Raw genomic sequence first — 25,327 nt, 5'->3', positions numbered from 1 at the left:
TGTTGCATATATACTCAGTAGCCAGCTTATTGGTCACGTGGCCGTGTCTTGTTATATAAAGCAGGCAGACAGGCATCCAGGCATTCAGTTACTGTTCGATGGAACGTTAGAATGGGCAACACGAGTGACCTAAGCAACTTTAAGCATGGTATGATCGTCGGGTACCAGGCGAGCCGGATCCAGTATTTCAAACGTCCGACAGAGAATGGGGCGATAAACGAACATCCAGTCAGTGGCATTTCTGTGGGTGGAAAAACAGCTTGTTGATGAGAGAATTCGAAGGAGAATGGCAAGAATCATGCTAATAAGCGAGGCACAAACATAAAATTAACAGCACAGAGCGGCATCTCTGAACACACACCTCGTCGGTCTTCGTCATGGATCGGTTATTGCAGCAGACGACCACACCGGGTTCAGACGGAGGAGGAGGAGGAGAAGAGTCATGGTGTGACTGAACCCCACTAGAGGGAACTGTTGAGACAGTGATGGATGTTGGTTGGTTGGTCCTGTTTAACTTCATCCACTGAATCCTGTATTTATTTATGGGACACATGACACATGGAAGAATATTTCAACTTAATCAATCCTAGATGGAAGGGAGGGTTGGAGGGAGGTTTGGAGAGGAAGGGAGAGAGGGGAAGGAAGGGAGGGAGGGAAGGGTAGATTGTCTCATTTCATCATAGATATGTAATGGCCATATGTGTTAGTCACTGTAAAGTAAATACTCTCCTTGGTCACCATCTGACACACACCAGTCTGGAGGGTGAAGTCACAAGCTCTGCTGATTGGCTGCTGCATAGCAACCTAGTGGTGCCAAAAGCCCAGGTCTGCCCTAGAAATGTTCATTTACAATTCCCAGAACGGCCAAACTTGACACTTTTGGGCTCTAAAATATCTTTCTAATGAAGAAGTTGTATCCCCCGCGGTGAATTATTTGGAGATTTGCTACAAATATAAAATATATTGAATTCAATAGTGATGCTTTCTGACAAGAACATGTCATGACACAAGATGGCAGCTCCATTAACCTCTCAGGCAGGAGGAAAACGTCGACCCATGATCCTTTTGAGATTATTCATGGTGCCTTTCAGCAATATGGCACCCTTCAAATTCAAAAAGTTCCCCGGGCTTCGTGCACCATTGGGAGTTGACGGGGATGATGTCAGCGCCTTCACCATTTACTGGTTTTAACGGAGAGATCAGCAGATATTAACAGCATCATGACATCATTGTTAAACATCTGGTGTGTGATCTGTGATGTGAGAGGGTTGGCTTGTGGTCCTCCCTGCCCCCCCAGACCACATCATCCCCAAAGGACCTTCACACTCCAATCAAACACACAACCCTTCAGCAGTCATTACGCCAGACAGGGTCCTGGTCTGTAGGGGGGCAACCCTGATGCGGTTAGAACTAGGGGGGGTGGACTCTGACGCGGTTAGGGCTAGGTGGGGGGCTGATGCCGTTAGGGCTAGGTGGGGGGACCCTGACACGGTTAGGGCTAGGTGGGGGGACCCTGATGCGGTTAGGGCTAGGTGGGGGGACCCTCACGCGGTTAGCGCTAGGTGGGGTGGGGTGGGGGGCCCTGACGCGGTTAGGGCTAGGTGGGGTGGGGGGGGGGGGACCCTCACGCGGTTAGGGCTAGGTGGGGTGGGGGGGGGTGGGGGGGGCCCTGATGCGGTTAGGGCTAGGTGGGGGGACCCTGACGCGGTTAGGGCTAGGTGGGGGGACCCTGATGCGGTTAGGGCTAGGTGGGGGGACCCTGACACGGTTAGGGCTAGGTGGGGGGACCCTGATGCGGTTAGGGCTAGGTGGGGGGACCCTCACGCGGTTAGGGCTAGGTGGGGGGCCTGACACGGTTAGGGCTAGGTGGGTGGGGGGCCTGATGCGGTTAGGGCTAGGTGGGTGGGGGGCTGATGCGGTTAGGGCTAGGTGGGGGGGGCTGATGCCGTTTGGGCTAGGTGGGGGGGGCCTGACACGGTTAGGGCTAGGTGGGTGGGGGACCCTGATGCGGTTAAGGCTGGGTGGGGGGGGACCCTCACGCGGTTAGGGCTAGGTGAGGGGGGCTGATGCGGTTAGGGCTAGGTGGGGGGCTGATGCGGTTAGGGCTAGGTGGGGGGCTGATGCGGTTAGGGCTAGGTGGGGGGCTGATGCCGTTTGGGCTAGGTGGGGGGGGGACCCTGACACGGTTAGGGCTAGGTGGGGGGACCCTGATGCGGTTAAGGCTGGGTGGGGGGACCCTCACGCGGTTAGGGCTAGGTGGGGGGGGCCCTGATGCGGTTAAGGCTAGGGGGACCCTGATGCGGTTAAGGCTAGGGGGACCCTGACACGGTTAGGGCTAGGTGGGGGGCTGATGCGGTTAGGGCTAGGTGGAGGGGGGCTGATGCGGTTAGGGCTAGGTTGGGGGGAACAGGTTCAGAGTTCAACACAATAACTTCTGAAATACTCACGCTGTCTGCTGTGCTACTGTAGAAACAACACTTCTTTCAGTGATAAAAACTATATGGGACCACGTGCAACATCCTTCCAATGGGGACCCTTTCCCCTTCCAGGTCTGTATGCGGGCTGACTGCATTAGTAGGTTCTGTCCCAAATGGCACTCCGTTCCCCTATGTAGTGCACTGCGTGTTGACCAGAGCACCATTGGCCCTGGTCAAAAGTAGTGCACTATATATAGGGAATGGGGGGGGTCCCATTGGGGCCGCAGACTAGGACTTTCGTCTGGTAATGATTAGTGACTGAGGTATTTCGTGGTTAACTTGGCTACCAGATCCATTCCCTCATCGTCACTTTGTCAGTTAAGTTACATCATTAGAACGTGTAAGTTCAATAGTCTGCTGTTGATTTTCAAACCGGCCTGGACTCCATTACGCTGTAGAATCCTTCTGTTAGTCTGCTGCTTGTGGGAGATGTGAGTGTTCTGTAATTTCATCTTTAGTCTAGGGGGTTGCTGGGATGATAAACCAAAAATTACAGACACAGACATTGACCTCTTACTGAAGCATTTAGCTTAGGTTGGTCATTTTGGGTGATTTTTGCAACACAAACACATTCCTGCAGATCGGTATTACCCGAATGTGCCCACATGGGATGCTATTTCAACAGGGATCTTGATCCAGGAAGGGATGGAATGTCTTTGCTGTAACCATTGAAGTTTGATCTTGACATTTAGCCACTTAGCCACTTAGCTAGCAAGTTAGCAAACCAAATGTATAGCTGGACTCCTGAGCTGGACATCATTTATTTGACACCTCTTAGATTTCTTGTAGTTATAAGTATATACTGGACTCGATATCAGCTACTGTATCTTGCCTATGCTGCTCTGTACCATCACTCATTCATATATCCTTATGTACATATTCTTTATCCCCTTACACTGTGTATAAGACAGTAGTTTTGGAATTGTTAGTTAGATTACTTGTTGGTTATTACTGCATTGTCGGAACTAGAAACACAAGCATTTCGCTACACTCGCATTAACATCTGCTAACCATGTGTATGTGACAAATACAATGTGATTTGATTTGATTTGAGCAGTGGCGTAACACGGACCCAGCCGCCCACAGGGCTGATTTTTTTAATGGAACCATTCAGCGTCTTGAAACTAAGTACATTCACCTTAAGATTGTAGAGTGTGTGACTCAGTCGAACTTGTGTATGTCCCAGTCTGTCCCTATGTCTAACTACCTTGTCCTCTCTCCAGACGAGCTCCATCGGGCCATCCTGGAGTCTGGGTTGGTGTCTTACTCTGTGTTGTCCACTACGTGTCCCTGTAACTGTCCTCTCTGTCCACTCCTCTCTTCAGATGAGCTCAGTCGCGCCAACCTGGAGCCCGGGGACACAGAGCAGGTGATTAACCACCTCCACAGAGAGCTGCTGGAGGCCCAGGAGTTGGCCAACACAGGCAAGCAGAAGTGTCTGGAGCTCCAGGCCTTACTGGAGGAGGAGAGGAGGAGTAACAGGCAGCAGACTGAGGAGTCAGCCAAGCAGATCCAGTACCTACAGAGTGAGTATAGTACAGATCAGTACCTACAGAGTGAGTATAGTACAGATCAGTACCTACAGAGTGAGTATAGTACAGATCAGTACCTACAGAGTGAGTATAGTACAGATCAGTACCTACAGAGTGAGTATAGTACAGATCAGTACCTACAGAGTGAGTATAGTACAGATCAGTACCTACAGAGTGAGTATAGTACAGATCAGTACCTAAAGAGTGAGTATAGTACAGATCAGTACCTACAGAGTGAGTATAGTACGGATCAGTACATTAGATTATAGTACAGATCAGTACCTACAGAGTGAGTATAATACAGACCAGTACTAATTTAGGAACTAATTTAGACTTTAGACATCAGGTGGGTGATTCCCCTCTAATCAGGGACTGATTTAGACATCAGGTGGGTGATTCCCCTCTAATCAGGGACTGATTTAGACATCAGGTGGGTGATTCCCCTCTAATCAGGGACTGATTTAGACTTTAGACATCAGGTGGGTGCAATTCATTATCAGGTAGAACAGAAAACCAGCAGGCTCCGGACCTCGTAGGGTCAGAGTTGAATACCCCTGCCACATACTATATCGATACAGTACCTATCTACATTACTATACTATACCACACATTACTATACATTGCAATACCATACATTACTATACCATACATTACAATAATATACCACCCATTACTATACCATACAGTACCAGTACTATACATTACTATAGCATACATTACTATACCATACATTACATTACTATACCATACATTACATTAAACCACACATTACATTACTATACCATACATTACATTACTATAGCATACATTACTATACCATACATTACATTACTATACCTTACATTACATTAAACCACACATTACATTACTATACCATACATTACATTACTATACCTTACCTTATATTACAATACCATACATTACTATACCAAACATTACAATACATTACATTATACCATACATTACATTATACCATACATTACATTATACCATACATTACATTATACCATACATTACATTACTATAGCATACATTACTATACCATACATTACATTACTATACCATACATTACATTAAACCACACATTACATTACTATACCATACATTACATTACTATACCTTACCTTATATTACAATACCATTACTATACCAAACATTACAATACATTACATTATACCATAGATTACATTATACCATACATTACTATACCAAACATTACATTATACCATACATTACATTATACCATACATTACTATACCAAACATTACATTATACCATACATTACTATACCATACATTACATTGTACCATACATTACTATACCATTCATTACATTATACCATACATTACTATACCATACATTACATTGTACCATACATTACTATACCATTCATTACATTATACCATACATTACTATACCATACATTACATTGCTATACATTGCATTGCTATACCATACATTACATTGCTATATATTACATTACTATACATTACATTACTGTACCTTACATTACTATACCTTACATTACTATACATTACTATACCTAACATTACTGTACCTTACATTACTATACCATACATTACATTACTATACCATACATTACATTACTATACCATACATTACATTACTATACCATACATTACTATACATTACATTACTTTACCTTACATTGCTATACCATACATTACATTACTATACCATACATTACATTACTATACCATACATTACATTACTATACCATACATTACATTACTATACCATACATTACATTACTATACCATACATTACTATACATTACATTACTTTACCTTACATTGCTATACCATACACTACATTACTATACATTACTATACCATTCATTACATTATACCATACATTACTATACCATACATTACATTGTACCATACATTACTATACCATACATTACTATACCATTCATTACATTATACCATACATTACTATACCATACATTACATTGTACCATACATTACTATACCATTCATTACATTGTACCATACATTACTATACCATTCATTACATTATACCATACATTACTATACCATACATTACATTGCTATACATTACATTGCTATATATTACATTACTATACATTACATTACTGTACCTTACATTACTATACCTTACATTACTATACATTACTATACCTTACATTACTATACATTACTATACCTAACATTACTATACCTTACATTACTATACCATACACTACATTACTATACCATACATTACATTGCTATACCATACATTACATTGCTATACCATACACTACATTACTATACCATACACTACATTACTATACCATACCTAACATTACTATACCTTACATTACTATACCATACACTACATTACTATACCATACATTACATTACTATACCATACATTACATTACTATACCATACATTACATTACTATACCATACACTACATTACTATACCATACATTACATTACTATACCATACATTACATTACTATACCATACATTACATTACTATACCATACCTTACATTACTATACATTACATTACTTTACCTTACATTGCTATACCATACACTACATTACTATACCATACACTACATTACTATACCATACACTACATTACTATACCATACCTAACATTACTATACCTTACATTACTATACCATACACTACATTACTATACCATACATTACATTACTATACCATACATTACATTACTATACCATACATTACATTACTATACCATACATTACATTACTATACCATACATTACATTACTATACCATACATTACATTACTATACCATACCTTACATTACTATACATTACATTACTTTACCTTACATTGCTATACCATACACTACATTACTATACCATACATTACATTACTGTACCTTACATTGCTATACCTTACATTACTATACCATACCTTACATTACTGTACCTTACATTGCTATACCTTACATTACTGTACCTTACATTACTGTACCTTATATTACTATACCTTACATTACATTACTATACCTTACATTACTGTACCTTACATTACTGTACCTTACATTACTGTACCTTACATTACTATACATTACATTACTATACCTTACATTACTGTACCTTACATTACTATACCATACATTACATTACTGTACCATACATTACATTGCTATACCATACAGATACATTACTATACAGTGCGTACCGCAACCATAACAAACAGATGTACCTAAATACAACCCACCCCACCCCCTTACGGCAGCTCTGAGTTTTCCTTATTCCATATAGTTATTAGGGCAGCGCTGAGTTTTCCTTATTCCATATAGTTATTAGGGCAGCGCTGAGTTTTCCTTATTCCATATAGTTATTAGGGCAGCGCTGAGTTTTCCTTATTCCATATAGTTATTAGGGCAGCGCTGAGTTTTCCTTATTCCATATAGTTATTAGGACAGCTCTGCTTTGGGGTGGGAATCAAACCAGCAAGCTTGTGTTTGGCAACCCACGTCTGACAGCCCGTATATATTATTGTTGTTTACATTACACGATTGTTTCCAGGTCAGTTGGGGGAGAGATGTTGAATATTATATAGTGTATATGAAAGTATATACCATCTGTTTCCAGGTCAGTTGGGGGAGAGATGCTGTATATTATATAGTGTATATGAAAGTATATACCATCTGTTTCCAGGTCAGTTGGGGGAGAGATGTTGTATATTATATAGTGTATATGAAAGTATATACCATCTGTTTCCAGGTCAGTTGGGGGAGAGATGTTGTATGTTATATAGTGTATATGAAAGTATATACCATCTGTTTCCAGGTCAGTTGGGGGAGAGATGTTGTATATTATATAGTGTATATGAAAGTATATACCATCTGTTTCCAGGTCAGTTGGGGGAGAGATGTTGTATATTATATAGTGTATATGAAAGTATATACCATCTGTTTCCAGGTCAGTTGGGGGAGAGATGTTGTATATTATATAGTGTATATGAAAGTATATACCATATGTTTCCAGGTCAGTTGGGGGAGAGATGTTGAATATTATATAGTGTATATGAAAGTATATACCATCTGTTTCCAGGTCAGTTGGGGAAGCTAGCGGTAGACATGGAGGAGCTGAAGGAGCAGAGAGAGAGCAGCATCAGCAGCACACAGGAGGAGCTGTACTCTGCTCAGGAGGAGGTGCTAGTTCTCCACCACGCCATGGAGGCCGCCACGGCCGAGAGGGAGCGAGACATCGCCGCCCTGCAGAGGGACCTGGGAGGTGTCACGGCCGAGCTGGAGAAGTGGCGTCAGGCTGCGTCGAAATACGAACAGGAGATCAACTCCCTGCAGGCCACCTTCCAACAGCAGAGCCTGCACCAGCAGAGAGCCCTCGAGCTACAAGGTACGATACTATGCTAACCCCTAACCTTTCCAACAGCAGAGCCTGCACCAGCAGAGAGCCCTCGAGCTACAAGGTACGATACTATGCTAACCCCTAACCTTTCTAACAGCAGAGCCTGATGGGTGTTCCTGATCAATTCCTTACATTATCCTCCATCATATTGAATTGAAACTGACCTCTCTCTATACCCCAGCCAAAATACACATTTTTGTTGTTGTTGTTGTACTTTGTGATCACATCCTTGCAGCATAAAAGTTGCCAGTGTTTTGAATTCAGAAGGACTGCTATAATAATGATCTGTTTCTGTAGGAGAGTTGGAGCGTCTTCAGAAGGACTGCTATAATAATGATCTGTTTCTGTTGGAGAGTTGGAGCGTCTTCAGAAGGGCTGCTATAATAATGATCTGTTTCTGTAGGAGAGTTGGAGCGTCTTCAGAAGGACTGCTATAATAATGATCTGTTTCTGTAGGAGAGTTGGAGCGTCTTCAGAAGGACTGCTATAATAATGATCTGTTTCTGTAGGAGAGTTGGAGCGTCTTCAGAAGGACTGCTATAATAATGATCTGTTTCTGTAGGAGAGTTGGAGCGTCTTCAGAAGGACTGCTATAATAATGATCTGTTTCTGTAGGAGAGTTGGAGCGTCTTCAGAAGGACTGCTATAATAATGATCTGTTTCTGTAGGAGAGTTGGAGCGTCTTCAGAAGGACTGCTATAATAATGATCTGTTTCTGTAGGAGAGTTGGAGCGTCTTCAGAAGGACTGCTATAATAATGATCTGTTTCTGTAGGAGAGTTGGAGCGTCTTCAGAAGGACTGCTATAATAATGATCTGTTTCTGTAGGAGAGTTGGAGCGTCTTCAGAAGGACTGCTATAATAATGATCTGTTTCTGTAGGAGAGTTGGAGCGTCTTCAGAAGGACTGCTATAATAATGATCTGTTTCTGTAGGAGAGTTGGAGCGTCTTCAGAAGGGCTGCTATAATAATGATCTGTTTCTGTAGGAGAGTTGGAGCGTCTTCAGAAGGGCTGTTCCAGTCTGCAGCAGGAGTGTGAGTGTCTCCGTTCTGAGAAGATGACCCTGGTGAACAGACTACACGGACTGGAGACGGACCTGGACAGGTGGGTCCACACACCGCAGACACAGCAGATTGGAGGGGAGGAGGGACGGGGGGGGGTGTTATCCCTGATTGTCAACGGAACACCTTAGCCGCTACACCAGGAAATATGTCACTACACAGAGCAATGACATCCAGAAGTGACAGTGGTAAGGTCTGCCAAGTTTTGCTTTTTGTTTACTGCAGACCCGGTTTACTGCAGACCCGGTTTACTGCAGACCCGGTTTACTGCAGACCCGGTTGACTGCAGACCCGGTTGACTGCAGACCCGGCTTACTGCAGACCCGGTTGACTGCAGACCCGGTTTAGTGCAGACTGGGTCTCTTCCTCTAGCTAGGCCCGGTGGGGTGTGAATCCCCCTTTCTAACTGAACTAAGCGAGGAAGCCCAACTGCCCATACAATGGGAGGGACATTTTAGGAAATACTCATCTCCATCTGATGTAAGACTTCTACAAGTGTTCCACATCTAGGTGTATTGTCAAAGGAGGAGTCTGAGTGGAAGTGTTACCGTTTCAGACCTCTGAGCTGCAGCAGGGTTACCTTTTCAGACCTCCTCACACTGAGATGCAGCAGGGTTACCGTTTCAGACCTCTGAGCTGCAGCAGGGTTACCGTTTCAGACCTCCTCACACTGAGCTGCAGCAGGGTTACCGTTTCAGACCTCTGAGCTGCAGCAGGGTTACCGTTTCAGACGACCTCACACTGAGCTGCAGCAGGGTTACCGTTTCAGACCTCTGAGCTGCAGCAGGGTTACCGTTTCAGACCTCTGAGCTGCAGTAGTGTTACCGTTTCAGACCTCTGAGATGCAGCAGGGTTACCGTTTCAGACCTCCTCACACTGAGCTGCAGCAGGGTTACCGTTTCAGACCTCTGAGCAGCAGCAGGGTTACCGTTTCAGACCTCTGAGATGCAGCAGGGTTACCTTTTCAGACCTCCTCACACTGAGATGCAGCAGGGTTACCGTTTCAGACCTCTGAGCTGCAGCAGGGTTACCGTTTCAGACCTCTGAGCTGCAGCAGGGTTACCGTTTCAGGCCTCTGAGCTGCAGCAGGGTTACCGTTCAGACCTCACACTGAGCTGCAGCAGGGTTACAGTTTCAGACCTCTGAGCTGCAGCAGGGTTACCGTTTCAGACCTCCTCACACTGAGCTGCAGCAGGGTTACCGTTTCAGACCTCTGAGCTGCAGCAGGGTTACCGTTTCAGACCTCTGAGCTGCAGTAGTGTTACCGTTTCAGACCTCTGAGCTGCAGCAGGGTTACCGTTTCAGACCTCCTCACACTGAGCTGCAGCAGGGTTACCGTTTCAGACCTCCTCACACTGAGCTGCAGCAGGGTTACAGTTTCAGACCTCTGAGCTGCAGCAGGGTTACCGTTTCAGACCTCCTCACACTGAGCTGCAGCAGGGTTACCGTTTCAGACCGCTGAGATGCAGCAGGGTTACCGTTTCAGACCTCCTCACACTGAGCTGCAGCAGGGTTACCGTTTCAGACCTCCTCACACTGAGCTGCAGCAGGGTTACCGTTTCAGACCTCTGAGCTGCAGTAGTGTTACCGTTTCAGACCTCTGAGATGCAGCAGGGTTACCGTTTCAGACCTCCTCACACTGAGCTGCAGCAGGGTTACCGTTTCAGACCTCTGAGCTGCAGCAGGGTTACCGTTTCAGACCTCCTCACACTGAGCTGCAGCAGGGTTACCGTTTCAGACCTCCTCACACTGAGCTGCAGCAGGGTTACCGTTTCAGACCTCCTCACACTGAGCTGCAGCAGGGTTACCGTTTCAGACCTCTGAGCTGCAGCAGGGTTACCGTTTCAGACCTCTGAGCTGCAGCAGGGTTACCGTTTCAGACCTCCTCACACTGAGCTGCATTCACAAAGGCAGGACAGACTGACTGTTTGGCTCCTTTTATTAAGCAGCTCATCTAAATAAAGGAGGTTGTTGGTCTACTGGTTGTTGGTCTACTGGTTGTTGGTCTACTGGTTGTTGGTCTACTGGTTGTTGGTCTACTGGTTGTTGGTCTACTGGTTGTTGGTCTACTGGTTGTTGGTCTACTGCCCTGTCTGCAGAGATGCTGGAAAGAGTCAAACAGATTTTAGCTGCCTCTGCTCTCTGGCAGTCTCCAAGTCTCTGCTGCCACTCAACACTCCTTCATGTTGAAATCCTTCATCACAGTCAGCGCTATCGGAGGGTGGATGAGTCTAGTGCTATTGGGGGTTGTGCTAGCCTGGTACGGTGTGGGTGGATAACCTGTCAGCTATTTATTAGCTGGGTGGGTGTGAGGGCTTCAACAGCAGCAGTGTGCAGGAGCTGACTTGGGACAGAGGCAGCATGGAAAGGAGGGAAGGAGAGTGATGGATGGGGGGAGAGAGCAGTTGAAATGTTGAGCGCAAGCTGAAGTACAACAGACTAACCTTTATTATTACTTAACTATCCATCCATGTGCTTGACCACCTGTCCTCCCTCTTCTCAGTTCCAGGGAGCAGACTGCCAGTCTGAACAGCAGTCTTGAGTTACTGGAGAAATCCCAGGGAGAGATGCAGAGTAGACTGGGCTCACTGCAGGACCAACACCTCCAGGACGCTAACAAGCTGCAGTCACAGCTGGCCCAGGCTGCTAGCAGGACACAGAGCCTGCAGAGAGAGGTATGATACAGTACACACACAGCTAACCCAGGCTACTAGCAGGACACAGAGCCTGCAGAGAGAGGTATGATACAGTACACACACAGCTAACCCAGGCTACTAGCAGGACACAGAGCGAGGTATGATATGGTTCACATACTGCAGTCACAGCTAACCCAGGCTACTAGCAGGACACAGAGCCTGCAGAGAGAGGTATGATACAGTACACACAAAGCTATCCCTGGTACCAGCCACACAGCTATCCCAGGTACCAGCCACGCAGCTATCCCAGGTACCAGCCACGCAGCTATCCCAGGTACCAGGTACCAGCCACAGCTATCCCAGGTACCAGCCACCCAGGTACCAGCCACGCAGCTCCCAGGTACCAGCCCCAGGTACCAGCCACACAGCTATCCCAGGTACCAGCCACGCAGCTATCCCAGGTCCCAGGTACCAGCCACACAGCTATCCCAGGTACCAGCCACACAGCTATCCCAGGTACCAGCCACAGCAGCTATCCCAGGTACCAGCCAGCCACGCAGCTATCCCAGGTACCAGCCACGCAGCTATCCCAGGTACCAGCCACGCAGCTATCCCAGGTACCAGCCACACAGCTATCCCTGGTACCAGATGAATCTCACCTGAATCTCTTTCTCCCTCTCTCCCTCTCTCCAACCCCAGTATGAGGACACCCAGACCTTGCTATCTGACCTGCGGCAGCGTTATGACAGGACAGAGCAGGAGAAACGCTCCATCAACGAGGAGCTGGAACAGTGTAAATTCAACCTCAAACTGCTGCAGGACAAGGGCAAGAATGTAAGTAGTGATACCATAACCCCATTTCCTGTCCAGAAGTCACCAGGCCTTTTCTCTGTCTCTCTCTGTGTGGTTCATTTACTATACTACATAGGCAAGTCAGTTAAGAACAAATTCTTATTAAAAAATGACGGTCCGACCCCGGCCAAACCCGGACGACGCTGGGCCAATTGTGCTTCCGCACTATGGGACTCCCAATCACGGCCGGATGTTGATTCGGCCTGGATTCAAACCAGGTACTGCAGTGACACCTCTGCGGCACTCGGGAGCCCTGTTTGAGCCAGTCACATGTGTTTGTTTACGAAGTAGCACAAAAAAAGCAAAGCGGGAGCTTCTTCAAGTGAGTTACTTCTGCAACTTAAGTGAGGCGATCAGTTACCTGTATGAAATTCACTGCTAATGTTTGCCAGCTTTTATACAACTCGTTCAGAAACGATTTCAACCCTTTGACTTTTTCTACATTTTGTTACATTATAGCCTTAATTCTAAAATTGCTTAAATACATTTTTCCCCCTCAATCTACACACAATACCCCATAATGAAAAACAGGTTTGAATACATTTGTGCAAATGTATTCAAAATAAATAAACAAATACCTTATTTACATAAGTATTCAGACCCTTTGCTATGAGACTAAATTGATCTCAGGTGCATCCTGTTTCCATTGATCAACGTTGAGATGTTTCTACAACTTCATTGGAGTCCACCTGTGGTCAATTCAATTGATTGGACATGATTTGGAAAGACACACACCTGTCTATATAAGGTCCCACAGTTGACAGGTGCATGTTCCGAGACAGGATTGTGTCGAGGCAAAGATCTTGGAAGGGTATCAAAACATTTCTGCAGCATTAAAGGTCCCCAAGAACACAGTGGCCTCCGTCATTCTTAAATGGAAGAAGTTTGGAACCACCAAGACTCTTCCTAGAGCTGTCCGCTCGGCCAAACTGAGTAATCGGGGAAGAAGGGCCTTGGTCAGGGAGGTGACCAAGAACCCAATGGTCACTCTGATAGAGCTCCAGAGTTCCTCTGTGAAGATGGGAGAACCTTCCAGAAGGACAACCATCTCTGCAGCACTCCACCAATCAGGCCTTTATGGTAGAGTGGCCAGACCAAAGACACTCCTCAGGAAAAGGCACATGACAGCCTGCTTGGAGTTTGCCGAAGGGCACCTAAAGGACAATGACCTTGAGAAATAAGATTCTCTGGCCTGATGAAGCCAAGCGTTACGTCTGGAGGAAACCTGGCACCATCCCTACGGTGAAGCATGGTGGTGGCAGCATCATGCTGTGGGGATCAGTGGCAGGGACTGGGAGACTAGTCAGGATCGAGGGAAAGATGAACGGAGCAAAGTCCAGAGATATCCTTGAAGTAGCTGAAAGTTAGCAACAGTCCCACACAGATTTCCATGTCTGTGAGTCCAATTATTAGAATTACAGTTGTATGGCCTGCTCGTTCTGTTTATTCCTGCTATTGTCAGTAGTTCTGTTTTATTCCTGCTATTGTCAGTAGTTCTGTTTTATTCCTGCTATTGTCAGTAGTTCTGTTTTATTCCTGCTATTGTCAGTAGTTCTGTTTTATTCCTGCTATTGTCAGTAGTTCTGTTTATTCCTGCTATTGTCAGTAGTTCTGTTTTATTCCTGCTATTGTCAGTAGTTCTGTTTTATTCCTGCTATTGTCAGTAGTTCTGTTTTATTCCTGCTATTGTCAGTAGTTCTGTTTTATTCCTGCTATTGTCAGTAGTTCTGTTTTATTCCTGCTATTGTCAGTAGTTCTGTTTTATTCCTGCTATTGTCAGTAGTTCTGTTTTATTCCTGCTATTGTCAGTAGTTCTGTTTTATTCCTGCTATTGTCAGTAGTTCTGTTTTATTCCTGCTATTGTCAGTAGTTCTGTTTTATTCCTGCTATTGTCAGTAGTTCTGTTTTATTCCTGCTATTGTCAGTAGTTCTGTTTTATTCCTGCTATTGTCAGTAGTTCTGTTTTATTCCTGCTATTGTCAGTAGTTCTGTTTTATTCCTGCTATTGTCAGTAGTTCTGTTTTATTCCTGCTATTGTCAGTAGTTCTGTTTTATTCCTGCTATTGTCAGTAGTTCTGTTTTATTCCTGCTGTTGTCAGTAGTTCTGTTTTATTCCTGCTATTGTCAGTAGTTCTGTTTTATTCCTGCTATTGTCAGTAGTTCTGTTTTATTCCTGCTATTGTCAGTAGTTCTGTTTTATTCCTGCTATTGTCAGTAGTTCTGTTTTATTCCTGCTATTGTCAGTAGTTCTGTTTTATTCCTGCTATTGTCAGTAGTTCTGTTTTATTCCTGCTATTGTCAGTAGTTCTGTTTTATTCCTGCTATTGTCAGTCAGCTCAGAAGTAATTTCTTAAGAGACTGAAGTCATCACTCAGCACATTGAACATATTCAGCAACTTTTGATCTGCCAACATCCATCAGGGCTCCCGAGTGGCGCAGTGGTCTAAGGCACTGCATCTCAGTGCATGAGGTGTCACTACAGTGCCTGGTTCGAATCCAGGCTGTATCACATCCGGCCCTAATTGGGAGTCTCATAGCGCGGCGCACAATTGGCCCAGAGTCGTCTGGGTTTGGCCGGAGTAGGTCGTCAGTGTAAATAATAATTTGTTCTTATCTGACTTGCCTAGTTAAATAAAGGTTAAATATATATTTGAACAAAACAAATCCGTGTTAGGGACTGACATGGGAGTATTAAAAAAGGATGGAAGATAGTTTTGGGCCGTTCTATCTTCAAAAGTCATTTCTGTTAGGTCGCAAAGTCCAGAAGTTGTCATCAGATGTGGTGATGGGTAACTGTGGGTTCTTCTATTTTTGAGCCTCTATCTTTGGGCTACTTTACAAAAAATCCTGGTGGAAGGACTTGTGTCAGAAATGTCACATCAACCCTACTGTGTTTAGGATGGGGAACACAATACAGTCTGGCTCTTACTCACTACTGGCCAGGCTCCTGCTTCTAGAACCCCTCTGTCCTGATTAACAAATAACACACACAAATGTCCTGGGACATCAAATCAATCTCAGTCCTGGGACATCAAATCAATCTCAGTCCTGGGACATCAAATCAATCTCAGTCCTGGGACATCAAATCAATCTCAGTCCTGGGACATCAAATCAATCTCAGTCCTTTGACATCAAATCAATCTCAGTCCTGGGACATCAAATCAACAAGACTGGGATTCAATCTGATCACGCTTTGTTGACAATGCACCATTTTTAAAGGCAATTTTCCTGCATTGGTGGAGACCATGTTCACAGTAAACGTGCATATGTTGGCTCAAACAGAAACTGACATTTAAAATGTAGCATTGTGGACACAGCAGGATCTGGTTGAATCCCGTGCGAGAGTGATCCGCTTTCATAATCGTTGTACTCAGTTTGTTCTCGTGTGTTTGTTAAACCCCACCCTCTCTCTCTCTCTCTCTCCACTGTCCTTCTCCTTGACCCATACTCTTACTGTTGTTGTGTTCCGCTTCTAGATGTGGTGTGACATGTACAGTTGAAGTCAGAAGTTTACATACACTTTAGCCAAATACATTTAAACTCAGTTTTTCACAATTCCTGACATTAAATCCTAGTAAAAAATTCCCTGTCTTAGGTCAGTTAGGATCACCACTTTATTTTAAGAATGTGAAATGTCAGAATAATAGTAGAGAGAAGGATTTATTTCAGATGATTTCTTTCATCACATTCCCAGTGGGTCAGAAGTTTACATACACTCAATTAGTATTTGGTAGCATTGCCTTTAAATTGTTTAACTTGGGTCAAACGTTTCGGGTAGCTTTCCACAAGCTTCCCACAATAAGTTGGGTGAATTTTGGCCCATTCCTCCTGACAGATCTGGTGTAACTGAGTCAGGTGTGTAGGCCTCCTTGCTCGCACACGCTTTTTCATTTCTGCCTACACATTTTCTATAGGATTGAGGTCAGGGCTTTGTGATGACCACTCCAATACCTTGACTTTGTTGTCCTTAAGCCATTTTGCCACAACTTTGGAAGTATGTTTGGGGTCATTGTCCATTTGGAAGACCCATTTGCGACCAAGCTTTAACTTCCTGACTGATGTCTTGAGATGTTGCTTCAACATATCCACATAATTTTCCTTTCTCATGATGCCATCTATTTTGTAAAGTGCACCAGTCCCTTCTGCAGCAAAGCACCCCCACAACATGATGCTGCCACCCTCGTGCTTCACAGTTGGGAAGCACTCCCCCTTTTTTCCTCCAAACATAACAATGGTCATTATGGCCAAACAGTTATATTTTTGTTTCATCAGACCAGAGGACATATCTCCAAAAAGTACGATCTTTGTCCGCATGTGCAGTTGCAAACCGTAGTCTGGCTTTGCATGCTATTGTTTGTACAGATGAACGTGGTACCTTCAGGTGTTTGGAAATTGCTCCCAAGGATGAACCAGACTTGTGGAGGTCTGGACTTGTGGCCGATTTCTTTTGATTTTCCCGTGATGTCAAGCAAAGAGGCACAGAGTGGTTGAAAAACGAGTTTTAATGACTCCAACCTAAGTGTATGTAAACTTCCGACTTCAACTTTATCTATACCTGTGTTCAGCAACATGTATCTATATATACCTGTGTGTTCAGCTTCTAGATGTGGTGTAACATGTATCTATACTGTGTTCAGCTTCTAGATGTGGTGTGACATGTATCTATACCTGTGTTCAGCTTCTAGATGTGGTGTAACATGTATCTATACCTGTGTTCAGCTTCTAGATGTGGTGTGACATGTATCTATACCTGTGTTCAGCTTCTAGATGTGGTGTGACATGTATCTATACCTGTGTTCAGCTTCTAGATGTGGTGTGACATGTATCTATACCCGTGTTCAACTACTAGATGTATCGTCCTCCTGCCCCATCATCCTCCTGCCTTCTGCCCTTTCCTCCTATCCTCCTCCTTCTGCCCTTTCCTCCTATCCTCCTCCTTCTGCCCTATCCTCCTATCATACTCCTTCTGCCCTATCCTCCTCTCCTCCTTTCCTTCTGCCATATCCTCCTCTCCTTCTGCCATATCCTCCTCTCCTTCTGCCATATCCTCCTCTCCTTCTGCCATATCCTCCTCTCCTTCTGCCCTATCCTCCTCTCCTCCTGCCCTATCCTCCTCTCCTCCTGCCCTATCCTCCTCTCCTCCTGCCCTATCCTCCTCTCCTCCTGCCCTATCCTCCTTTCCTCCTGCCCTATCCTCCTTTCCTCCTGCCCTATCCTCCTTTCCTCCTGCCCTATCCTCCTCTCCTCCTGCCCTATCCTCCTCTCCTCCTGCCCTATCCTCCTCTCCTCCCTCCTGCCCTATCCTCCTCTCCTCTCCTCCTGCCCTATCCTCCTCTCCTCCTGCCCTATCCTCCTCTCCTCCTGCCCTATCCTATCCTCCTCTCCTTCTGCCATATCCTCCTATCCTCGTCTCCTTCTGCCATATCCTTCTATCCTCGTCTCCTTCTGCCATATCCTTCTATCCTCGTCTCCTTCTGCCATATCCTTCTATCCTCGTCTCCTTCTGCCATATCCTTCTATCCTCTCCTTCTGCCCTATATCCTCCTTCTGCCCTATCCTCCTTCTGCCCTCTCCTCCTCTCCTCCTGCCCTCTCCTCCTCTCCTCCTGCCCTCTCCTCCTCTCCTCCTGCCCTATCCTCCTTCGGCCCTATCCTCGTCTCCTTCTGCCATATCCTTCTATCCTCGTCTCCTTCTGCCATATCCTTCTATCCTCCTCTCCTTCTGCCATATCCTTCTATCCTCCTCTCCTTCTGCCATATCCTTCTATCCTCCTCTCCTTCTGCCATATCCTCCTATCCTCCTCTCCTTCTGCCATATCCTCCTATCCTCGTCTCCTTCTGCCATATCCTTCTATCCTCCTCTCCTTCTGCCATATCCTTCTATCCTCCTCTCCTTCTGCCATATCCTTCTATCCTCCTCTCCTTCTGCCATATCCTTCTATCCTCCTCTCCTTCTGCCATATCCTTCTATCCTCGTCTCCTTCTGCCATATCCTTCTATCCTCCTCTCCTTCTGCCATATCCTTCTATCCTCCTCTCCTTCTGCCCTATCCTCCTCTCCTTCTGCCCTATCCTCCTCTCCTTCTGCCCTATCCTCCTCTCCTTCTGCCCTATCCTCCTCTCCTTCTGCCCTATCCTCCTCTCCTTCTGCCCTATCCTCCTTCCTTCTGCCCTATCCTCCTCTCCTTTTGCCCAGTTAATCCTCCTTCAGTTTTCTGTTTATTTATTCCTTTGAATATCCTTTATTGATTTAGTTCTGCCAGTTTATCCTTTATCTCCTTCTGATTATTGTCTCTATCCTCCTCTCCTTCTGCCCTATCCTCCTCTCCTTCTGCCCTATCCTCCTCTCCTTCTGCCCTATCCTCCTCTTTCTTCAGCCTTATCCTCCTTGCTTCTGCCCTTCCTCCAGTCCTTCTGCCATATCCTCCTCTCTTCTGCCATATCCTCTCACCTGTTGTCTTCATCATCCATCCTCCTCCTTCTGCCTCTATCCTCCTATCCTTCATTGAACCATCCTCCTGCAGCCACCAACTGCCCTATCCTCCCAACACTGGGGAGAACCAATCCTCCCTCCTTCTGCCCTATCCTCCTCTCCTTCTGCCCTATCCTCCTCACCTTCTGGGGAGATCCTCCTCACCAACACTGCCAGATCCTCCTCACCTTCTGGGGAGATCCTCCTCACCAACTGCCAGATCCTCACAACACCTTCTGGGGATATCCTCCTCTCCTTCTGCCATATCCTCCTCACCTTCTGCCATATCCTCCCTCCTTCTGCCCTATCCTCCTCTCCTTCTGCCATATCCTCCTCTCCTTCTGCCCTATCCTCCCTCCTTCTGCCCTATCCTCCTCCCACTGCCATATCCTCCTCTCCTTCTGCCATATCCTCCTCTCCTTCTGCCATATCCTCCTCTCCTTCTGCCATATCCTCCTCTCCTTCTGCCATATCCTCCTCTCCTTCTGCCATATCCTCCTCTCCTTCTGCCATATCCTCCTCTCCTTCTGCCCTATCCTCCTCTCTTCTGGAATATCCTCCTCTCCTTCTGCCAGGATCCTCCTTGAACTCCTTCTGCCATATCCTCCTCTCCTTCTGCCCTATCCTCCTGTCCTTCTGCCCAATCCTCCACCCTTCTGCCCTATCCTCCTCTCCTTCTGCCCTATCCTCCACACCTGGTTTGCCCTATCCTCCTCTCCTTCTGCCATATCCTACTCTCCTTCTGCCATGATCCTACTCTCCTTCTGCCATATCCTAGTCTCCTTCTGCCATATCCTCCTCTCCTTCTGCCCTATCCTCCTCTCCTTCTGCCCTATCCTCCTCTCCTTCTGCCCTATCCTCCTCTCCTTCTGCCCTATCCTCCTCTCCTTCTGCCATATCCTCCTCCTCCTTCTGCCATCCTCCTCTCCTTCTGCCATCCTCCTCTCCTTCTGCCATCCTCCTCCTCCTTCTGCCATATCCTTCCTTCTGCCATTATCCTCCTCTCCTTCTGCCATATCCTCCTCTCCTTCTGCCATATCCTCCTCCCTTCTGCCTTATCCTCCTCATACTTCTGCCTTTATCCTCCTCTCCTTCTGCCCTATCCTCCTCATACTCCTTCTGCCATATCCTCCTCTCCTTCTGCCATATCCTCCTCTCCTTCTGCCCTATCCTCCTCTCCTTCTGCCCTATCCTCCTCTCCTTCTGCCCTATCCTCCTCTCCTTCTGCCCTATCCTCCTCTCCTTCTGCCCTATCCTCCTCTCCTTCTGCCATATCCTCCTCTCCTTCTGCCCTATCCTCCTCTCCTTCTGCCCTATCCTCCTCCTCCCTTCTGCCATATCCTTCTATCCTCCTCTCCTTCTGCCCTATCCTCCTCTCCTTCTGCCCTATCCTCCTCTCCTTCTGCCCTATCCCCCCTTCCCTCTCAGTCCTCCTCTTGGGTTGATTTTAGAAGTTAATCCAACAGTTAATTACTCCCTTCAGTTTTCTGTTTATTTATTCATTTAGAATATTTCCCCATTTATTGATTTAGTTTTGATGAGTTTATAACAATTTATTATTCTATTTGATTATTGTCTCTGATTGATCCCTCCCTCCTTTAGCCATCCATATTGCAGCCTGTCCAAGCCATTTTCATCAGCCTTATCCTGGCCTTGCTGTATTGGTGCTTCAGCCAGTTGTGGTAGAAAGGTACACCCGACGTTCTGTTGAGTTGGTGTCGTCTCTCACCTGTTGTCTTCATCATCATCATCCTCCTCCTCTCTAACTCTACAGTGCATGGCTATCATTCATTGAACCACTCCTCCTGCAGCTGCACCAACACTGGGGAGAACTAACACTAAACACCAACACTGGGGAGAACCAACACTGGGGAGAACCAACACTGGGGAGAACCAACACAGGGGAGAACCAACACAACACCAACACTGGGGAGAACCAACACAACACCAACACTGGGGAGAACCAACACAACACCAACACTGGGGAGGACCAACACAACACCAACACTGGGGAGAACCAACACAACACCAACACTGGGGAGAACCAACACAACACCAACACTGGGAGAACTAACACAACACCAACACTGGGGAGAACCAACACAACACCAACACTGGGGAGAACCAACACAACACCAACACTGGGGAGAACTAACACAACACCAACACTGGGGAGAACTAACACAACACCAACACTGGGGAGAACTAACGCTAAACCTGGGGCTGGTCAATTCTGGTTCTGAAAGACCGAAATCCTGAAACAGTTCTGAGTTTGTTTCTACCTGGTAGTTAATGTCCCACGCTCACCAGGTCTGCGTTTACACAGACCGCTTAATAACTGATATTATTAGTCCAAAGATCAGAATTGGGCTGCCTGTGTAAACACAGCCCTATTGACCCAGGTCTGAACCAGTCTGATGGAAGAAGATACAAATGAAGTGTTTTGGCACTCCAGGACCTGAGTTGAACGGCCCTGTTTAGACCAGGGGGAAGACAACCCTGCTCCTGGAGTGATGCCAATTACTGTAGGGTTTTGTTCCAACTAGGCACCACGTCTGACCAACTGAGCTAACTGATCAGTTCAGCGATCGACTAAATTCAAACACACCTGGTTTTCCATGTTGGTTAAATCAAAAACACGAAGTGGATACGGCACTCCAGGATCATGGATGACCTACTCTTGGTCTCTGTCCAGTCAGTCTCCTACTGCACTGTTTCCCCGCTCCGGTCTTCCAGTACCCCCAACACTACATATTTTCGTTGTGGCCCTGGATGTGCACACCTGATGTTGGGAAACACTGTTCGACTAATGCAGTCATTGAAGCCTGCCGTCTGTCTTGCTGGGATCACTAGCTCACCAATAGCTCACTAATTCTGGGGGATTGTTTCACCTTTTCACTTATTTTTGAAATTTTTTTCTCATTATTGCTTTATGACCAGCATACTTAATGTACTTTATGACCAGCATACTTAATGTACTTTATGACCAGGATACTTAATGTACTTTATGACCAGCATACTTAATGTACTTTATGACCAGCATACTTAATGTACTTTATGACCAGCATACTTAATGTACTTTATGACCAGGATACTTAATGTACTTTATGACCAGCATACTTAATGTACTTAATGGCCGTCGCACTTTATGACCATCATACCCTATGACCTATGACCGTCATACCCTATGACCGTCATACCCTATGACCGTCATACCCTATGACCGCATACCCTATGACCCGCTCATACCCTATGTCCGCCATACCCTATGTCCGCCATACCCTATGTCCGCTCATACCCTATGTCCGCTCTATACCCTATGACCGCTCGCCCTATGACCGCCATACCCTATGACCGCCATGCCCTATGACCGCCCGTCATACCCTATGATTTCATACCCTATGACCGCCATACGCTATGACCGCCTATGCCCCTATGACCGCCATACCCTATGACCACCATACCCTATGACCGCCGCTACCCTATGACCGCCTATACCCTAAGACCGCTCATATACCCTATGCCCGTCGCGCTCTATGCCCGTCTCGCTCTATGCCCGTCTCGCTCTATGCCCGTCTCGCTCTATGCCCACCGCTCTATGCCCGTCTCGCTCTATGCCCGTCTCGCTCTATGCCCACCATACTCTATGCCCACCATCGCTCTATGCCCACCCGCCCGTCTCGCTTTATGCTATGCCCACCATGCTCTATGCCCGTCTCGCTCTATGCTATGCCCACCATACTCTATGCCCGTCTCGCTCTATGCCCGTCTCGCTATGCCCACCATACTCTATGCCCGTCTCGCTCTATGCCCGTCTCGCTCTATGCCCACCATACTCTATGCCCGTCTCGCTCTTGCCCGTCTCGCTTTATGCCCACCATACTCTATGCCCGTCTCGCTCTATGCCCGTCTCGCTCTATGCCCGTCTCGCTCTATGCCCACCATACTCTATGCCCGTCTCGCTCTATGCCCGTCTCGCTCTATGCCCGTCTCGCTCTATGCCCGTCTCGCTCTATGCCCGTCTCGCTCTATGCCCGTCTCGCTCTATGCCCGTCTCGCTCTATGCCCGTCTCGCTCTATGCCCGTCTCGCTCTATGCCCGTCTCGCTCTATGCCCGCCTCGCTCTATGCCCACCATACTCTATGCCCTCTATGCCCACCATACTCTATGCCCACCATACTCTATGCCCTCTATGCCCACCATACTCTATGCCCACCATACTCTATACCCACCATACTCTATGCCCACCATACTCTATGCCCACCATACTCTATGCCCACCATACTCTATGCCCACCATACTCTATGCACTCTATGCCCACCATACTCTATGCCCACCATACTCTATGCCCACCATACTCTATGCCCACCATACTCTATGCCCACCATACTCTATGCCCACCATACTCTATGCCCACCACACTCTATGCCCACCATACTCTATGCCCACCATACTCTATGCCCACCATACTCTATGCCCTCTATGCCCACCATACTCTATGCCCTCCATACTCTATGCCCACCATACTCTCTATGCCCTCCATACTCTATGCCCACCATACTCTATGCCCTCTATGCCCACCATACTCTATGCCCACCATACTCTATGCACTCTATGCCCACCATACTCTATGCCCACCATACTCTATGCCCTACTCTATGCCCACCATACTCTATGCCCACCATACTCTATGCCCACCTTACTCTATGCCCACCATACTCTATGCCCGTCTCGCTCTATGCCCACCATACTCTATGCCCGTCTCACTCTATGCCCGTCTCGCTCTATGCCCACCATACTCTATGCCCGTCTCGCTCTATGCCCACCATACTCTATGCCCTCTATGCCCACCATACTCTATGCCCGTCTCGCTCTATGCCCACCATACTCTATGCCCACCATACTCTATGCCCGTCTCGCTCTATGCCCGTCTCGCTCTATGCCCGTCTCGCTCTATGCCCGTCTCGCTCTATGCCCGTCTCGCTCTATGCCCGTCTCGCTCTATGCCCGTCTCGCTCTATGCCCGTCTCGCTCTATGCCCGTCTATGCCCGTCTCGCTCTATGCCCACCATACTCTATGCCCTCCATACTCTATGCCCTCCATACTCTATGCCCACCATACTCTATGCCCACCATACTCTATGCCCTCTATGCCCACCATACTCTATGCCCACCATACTCTATGCACTCTATGCCCACCATACTCTATGCCCTCCATACTCTATGCCCACCATACTCTATGCCCTCTATGCCCACCATACTCTATGCCCACCATACTCTATGCCCACCTTACTCTATGCCCACCATACTCTATGCCCGTCTCGCTCTATGCCCACCATACTCTATGCCCGTCTCACTCTATGCCCGTCTCGCTCTATGCCCACCATACTCTATGCCCGTCTCGCTCTATGCCCACCATACTCTATGCCCTCTATGCCCACCATACTCTATGCCCGTCTCGCTCTATGCCCACCATACTCTATGCCCACCATACTCTATGCCCGTCTCGCTCTATGCCCGTCTCGCTCTATGCCCGTCTCGCTCTATGCCCGTCTCGCTCTATGCCCGTCTCGCTCTATGCCCGTCTCGCTCTATGCCCGTCTCGCTCTATGCCCGTCTCGCTCTATGCCCGTCTCGCTCTATGCCCGCCTCGCTCTATGCCCACCATACTCTATGCCCTCTATGCCCACCATACTCTATGCCCACCATACTCTATGCCCACTATGCCCACCTATGCCCACCATACTCTATGCCCACCATACTCTATGCCCACCATACTCTATGCCCACCATACTCTATGCCCACCATACTCTATGCCCACCATACTCTATGCCCACCCATACTCTATGCCCACCATACTCTATGCCCACCATACTCTATGCCCACCATACTCTATGCCCACCACACT

At 46.7% G+C, this 25,327-nt stretch overlaps 1 protein-coding gene across 14 annotated transcripts in view; it reads left to right on the top strand.

Annotated features, from left to right (window-relative positions):
- Positions 1-25,327, top strand: part of slmapa (sarcolemma associated protein a) — a 128,734-nt gene that overhangs the window by 95,239 nt on the left and 8,168 nt on the right. For 11 of the 14 annotated variants that reach the window (XM_042324954.1, XM_042324951.1, XM_042324952.1 and 8 more), the window contains 5 exons: positions 3,803-4,003; positions 8,083-8,388; positions 9,387-9,504; positions 11,965-12,136; positions 12,797-12,931. In XM_042324954.1, the coding sequence (XP_042180888.1) occupies positions 3,803-4,003; positions 8,083-8,388; positions 9,387-9,504; positions 11,965-12,136; positions 12,797-12,931 (932 nt within the window). Of the gene's footprint in view, positions 1-3,802; positions 4,004-8,082; positions 8,389-8,750; positions 9,300-9,386; positions 9,505-11,964; positions 12,137-12,796; positions 12,932-21,021; positions 21,110-25,327 lie in introns of those variants that run through there. The other 3 variants (XM_042324961.1, XM_042324950.1, XM_042324957.1) reach the window with 2 other exon arrangements.

Source organism: Oncorhynchus tshawytscha, linkage group LG07 (genome assembly GCF_018296145.1).
Source record: "Oncorhynchus tshawytscha isolate Ot180627B linkage group LG07, Otsh_v2.0, whole genome shotgun sequence".
Classification (NCBI taxonomy): Eukaryota; Metazoa; Chordata; class Actinopteri; order Salmoniformes; family Salmonidae; genus Oncorhynchus; species Oncorhynchus tshawytscha.
This window is presented reverse-complemented; position numbering and strand designations above follow the sequence as displayed.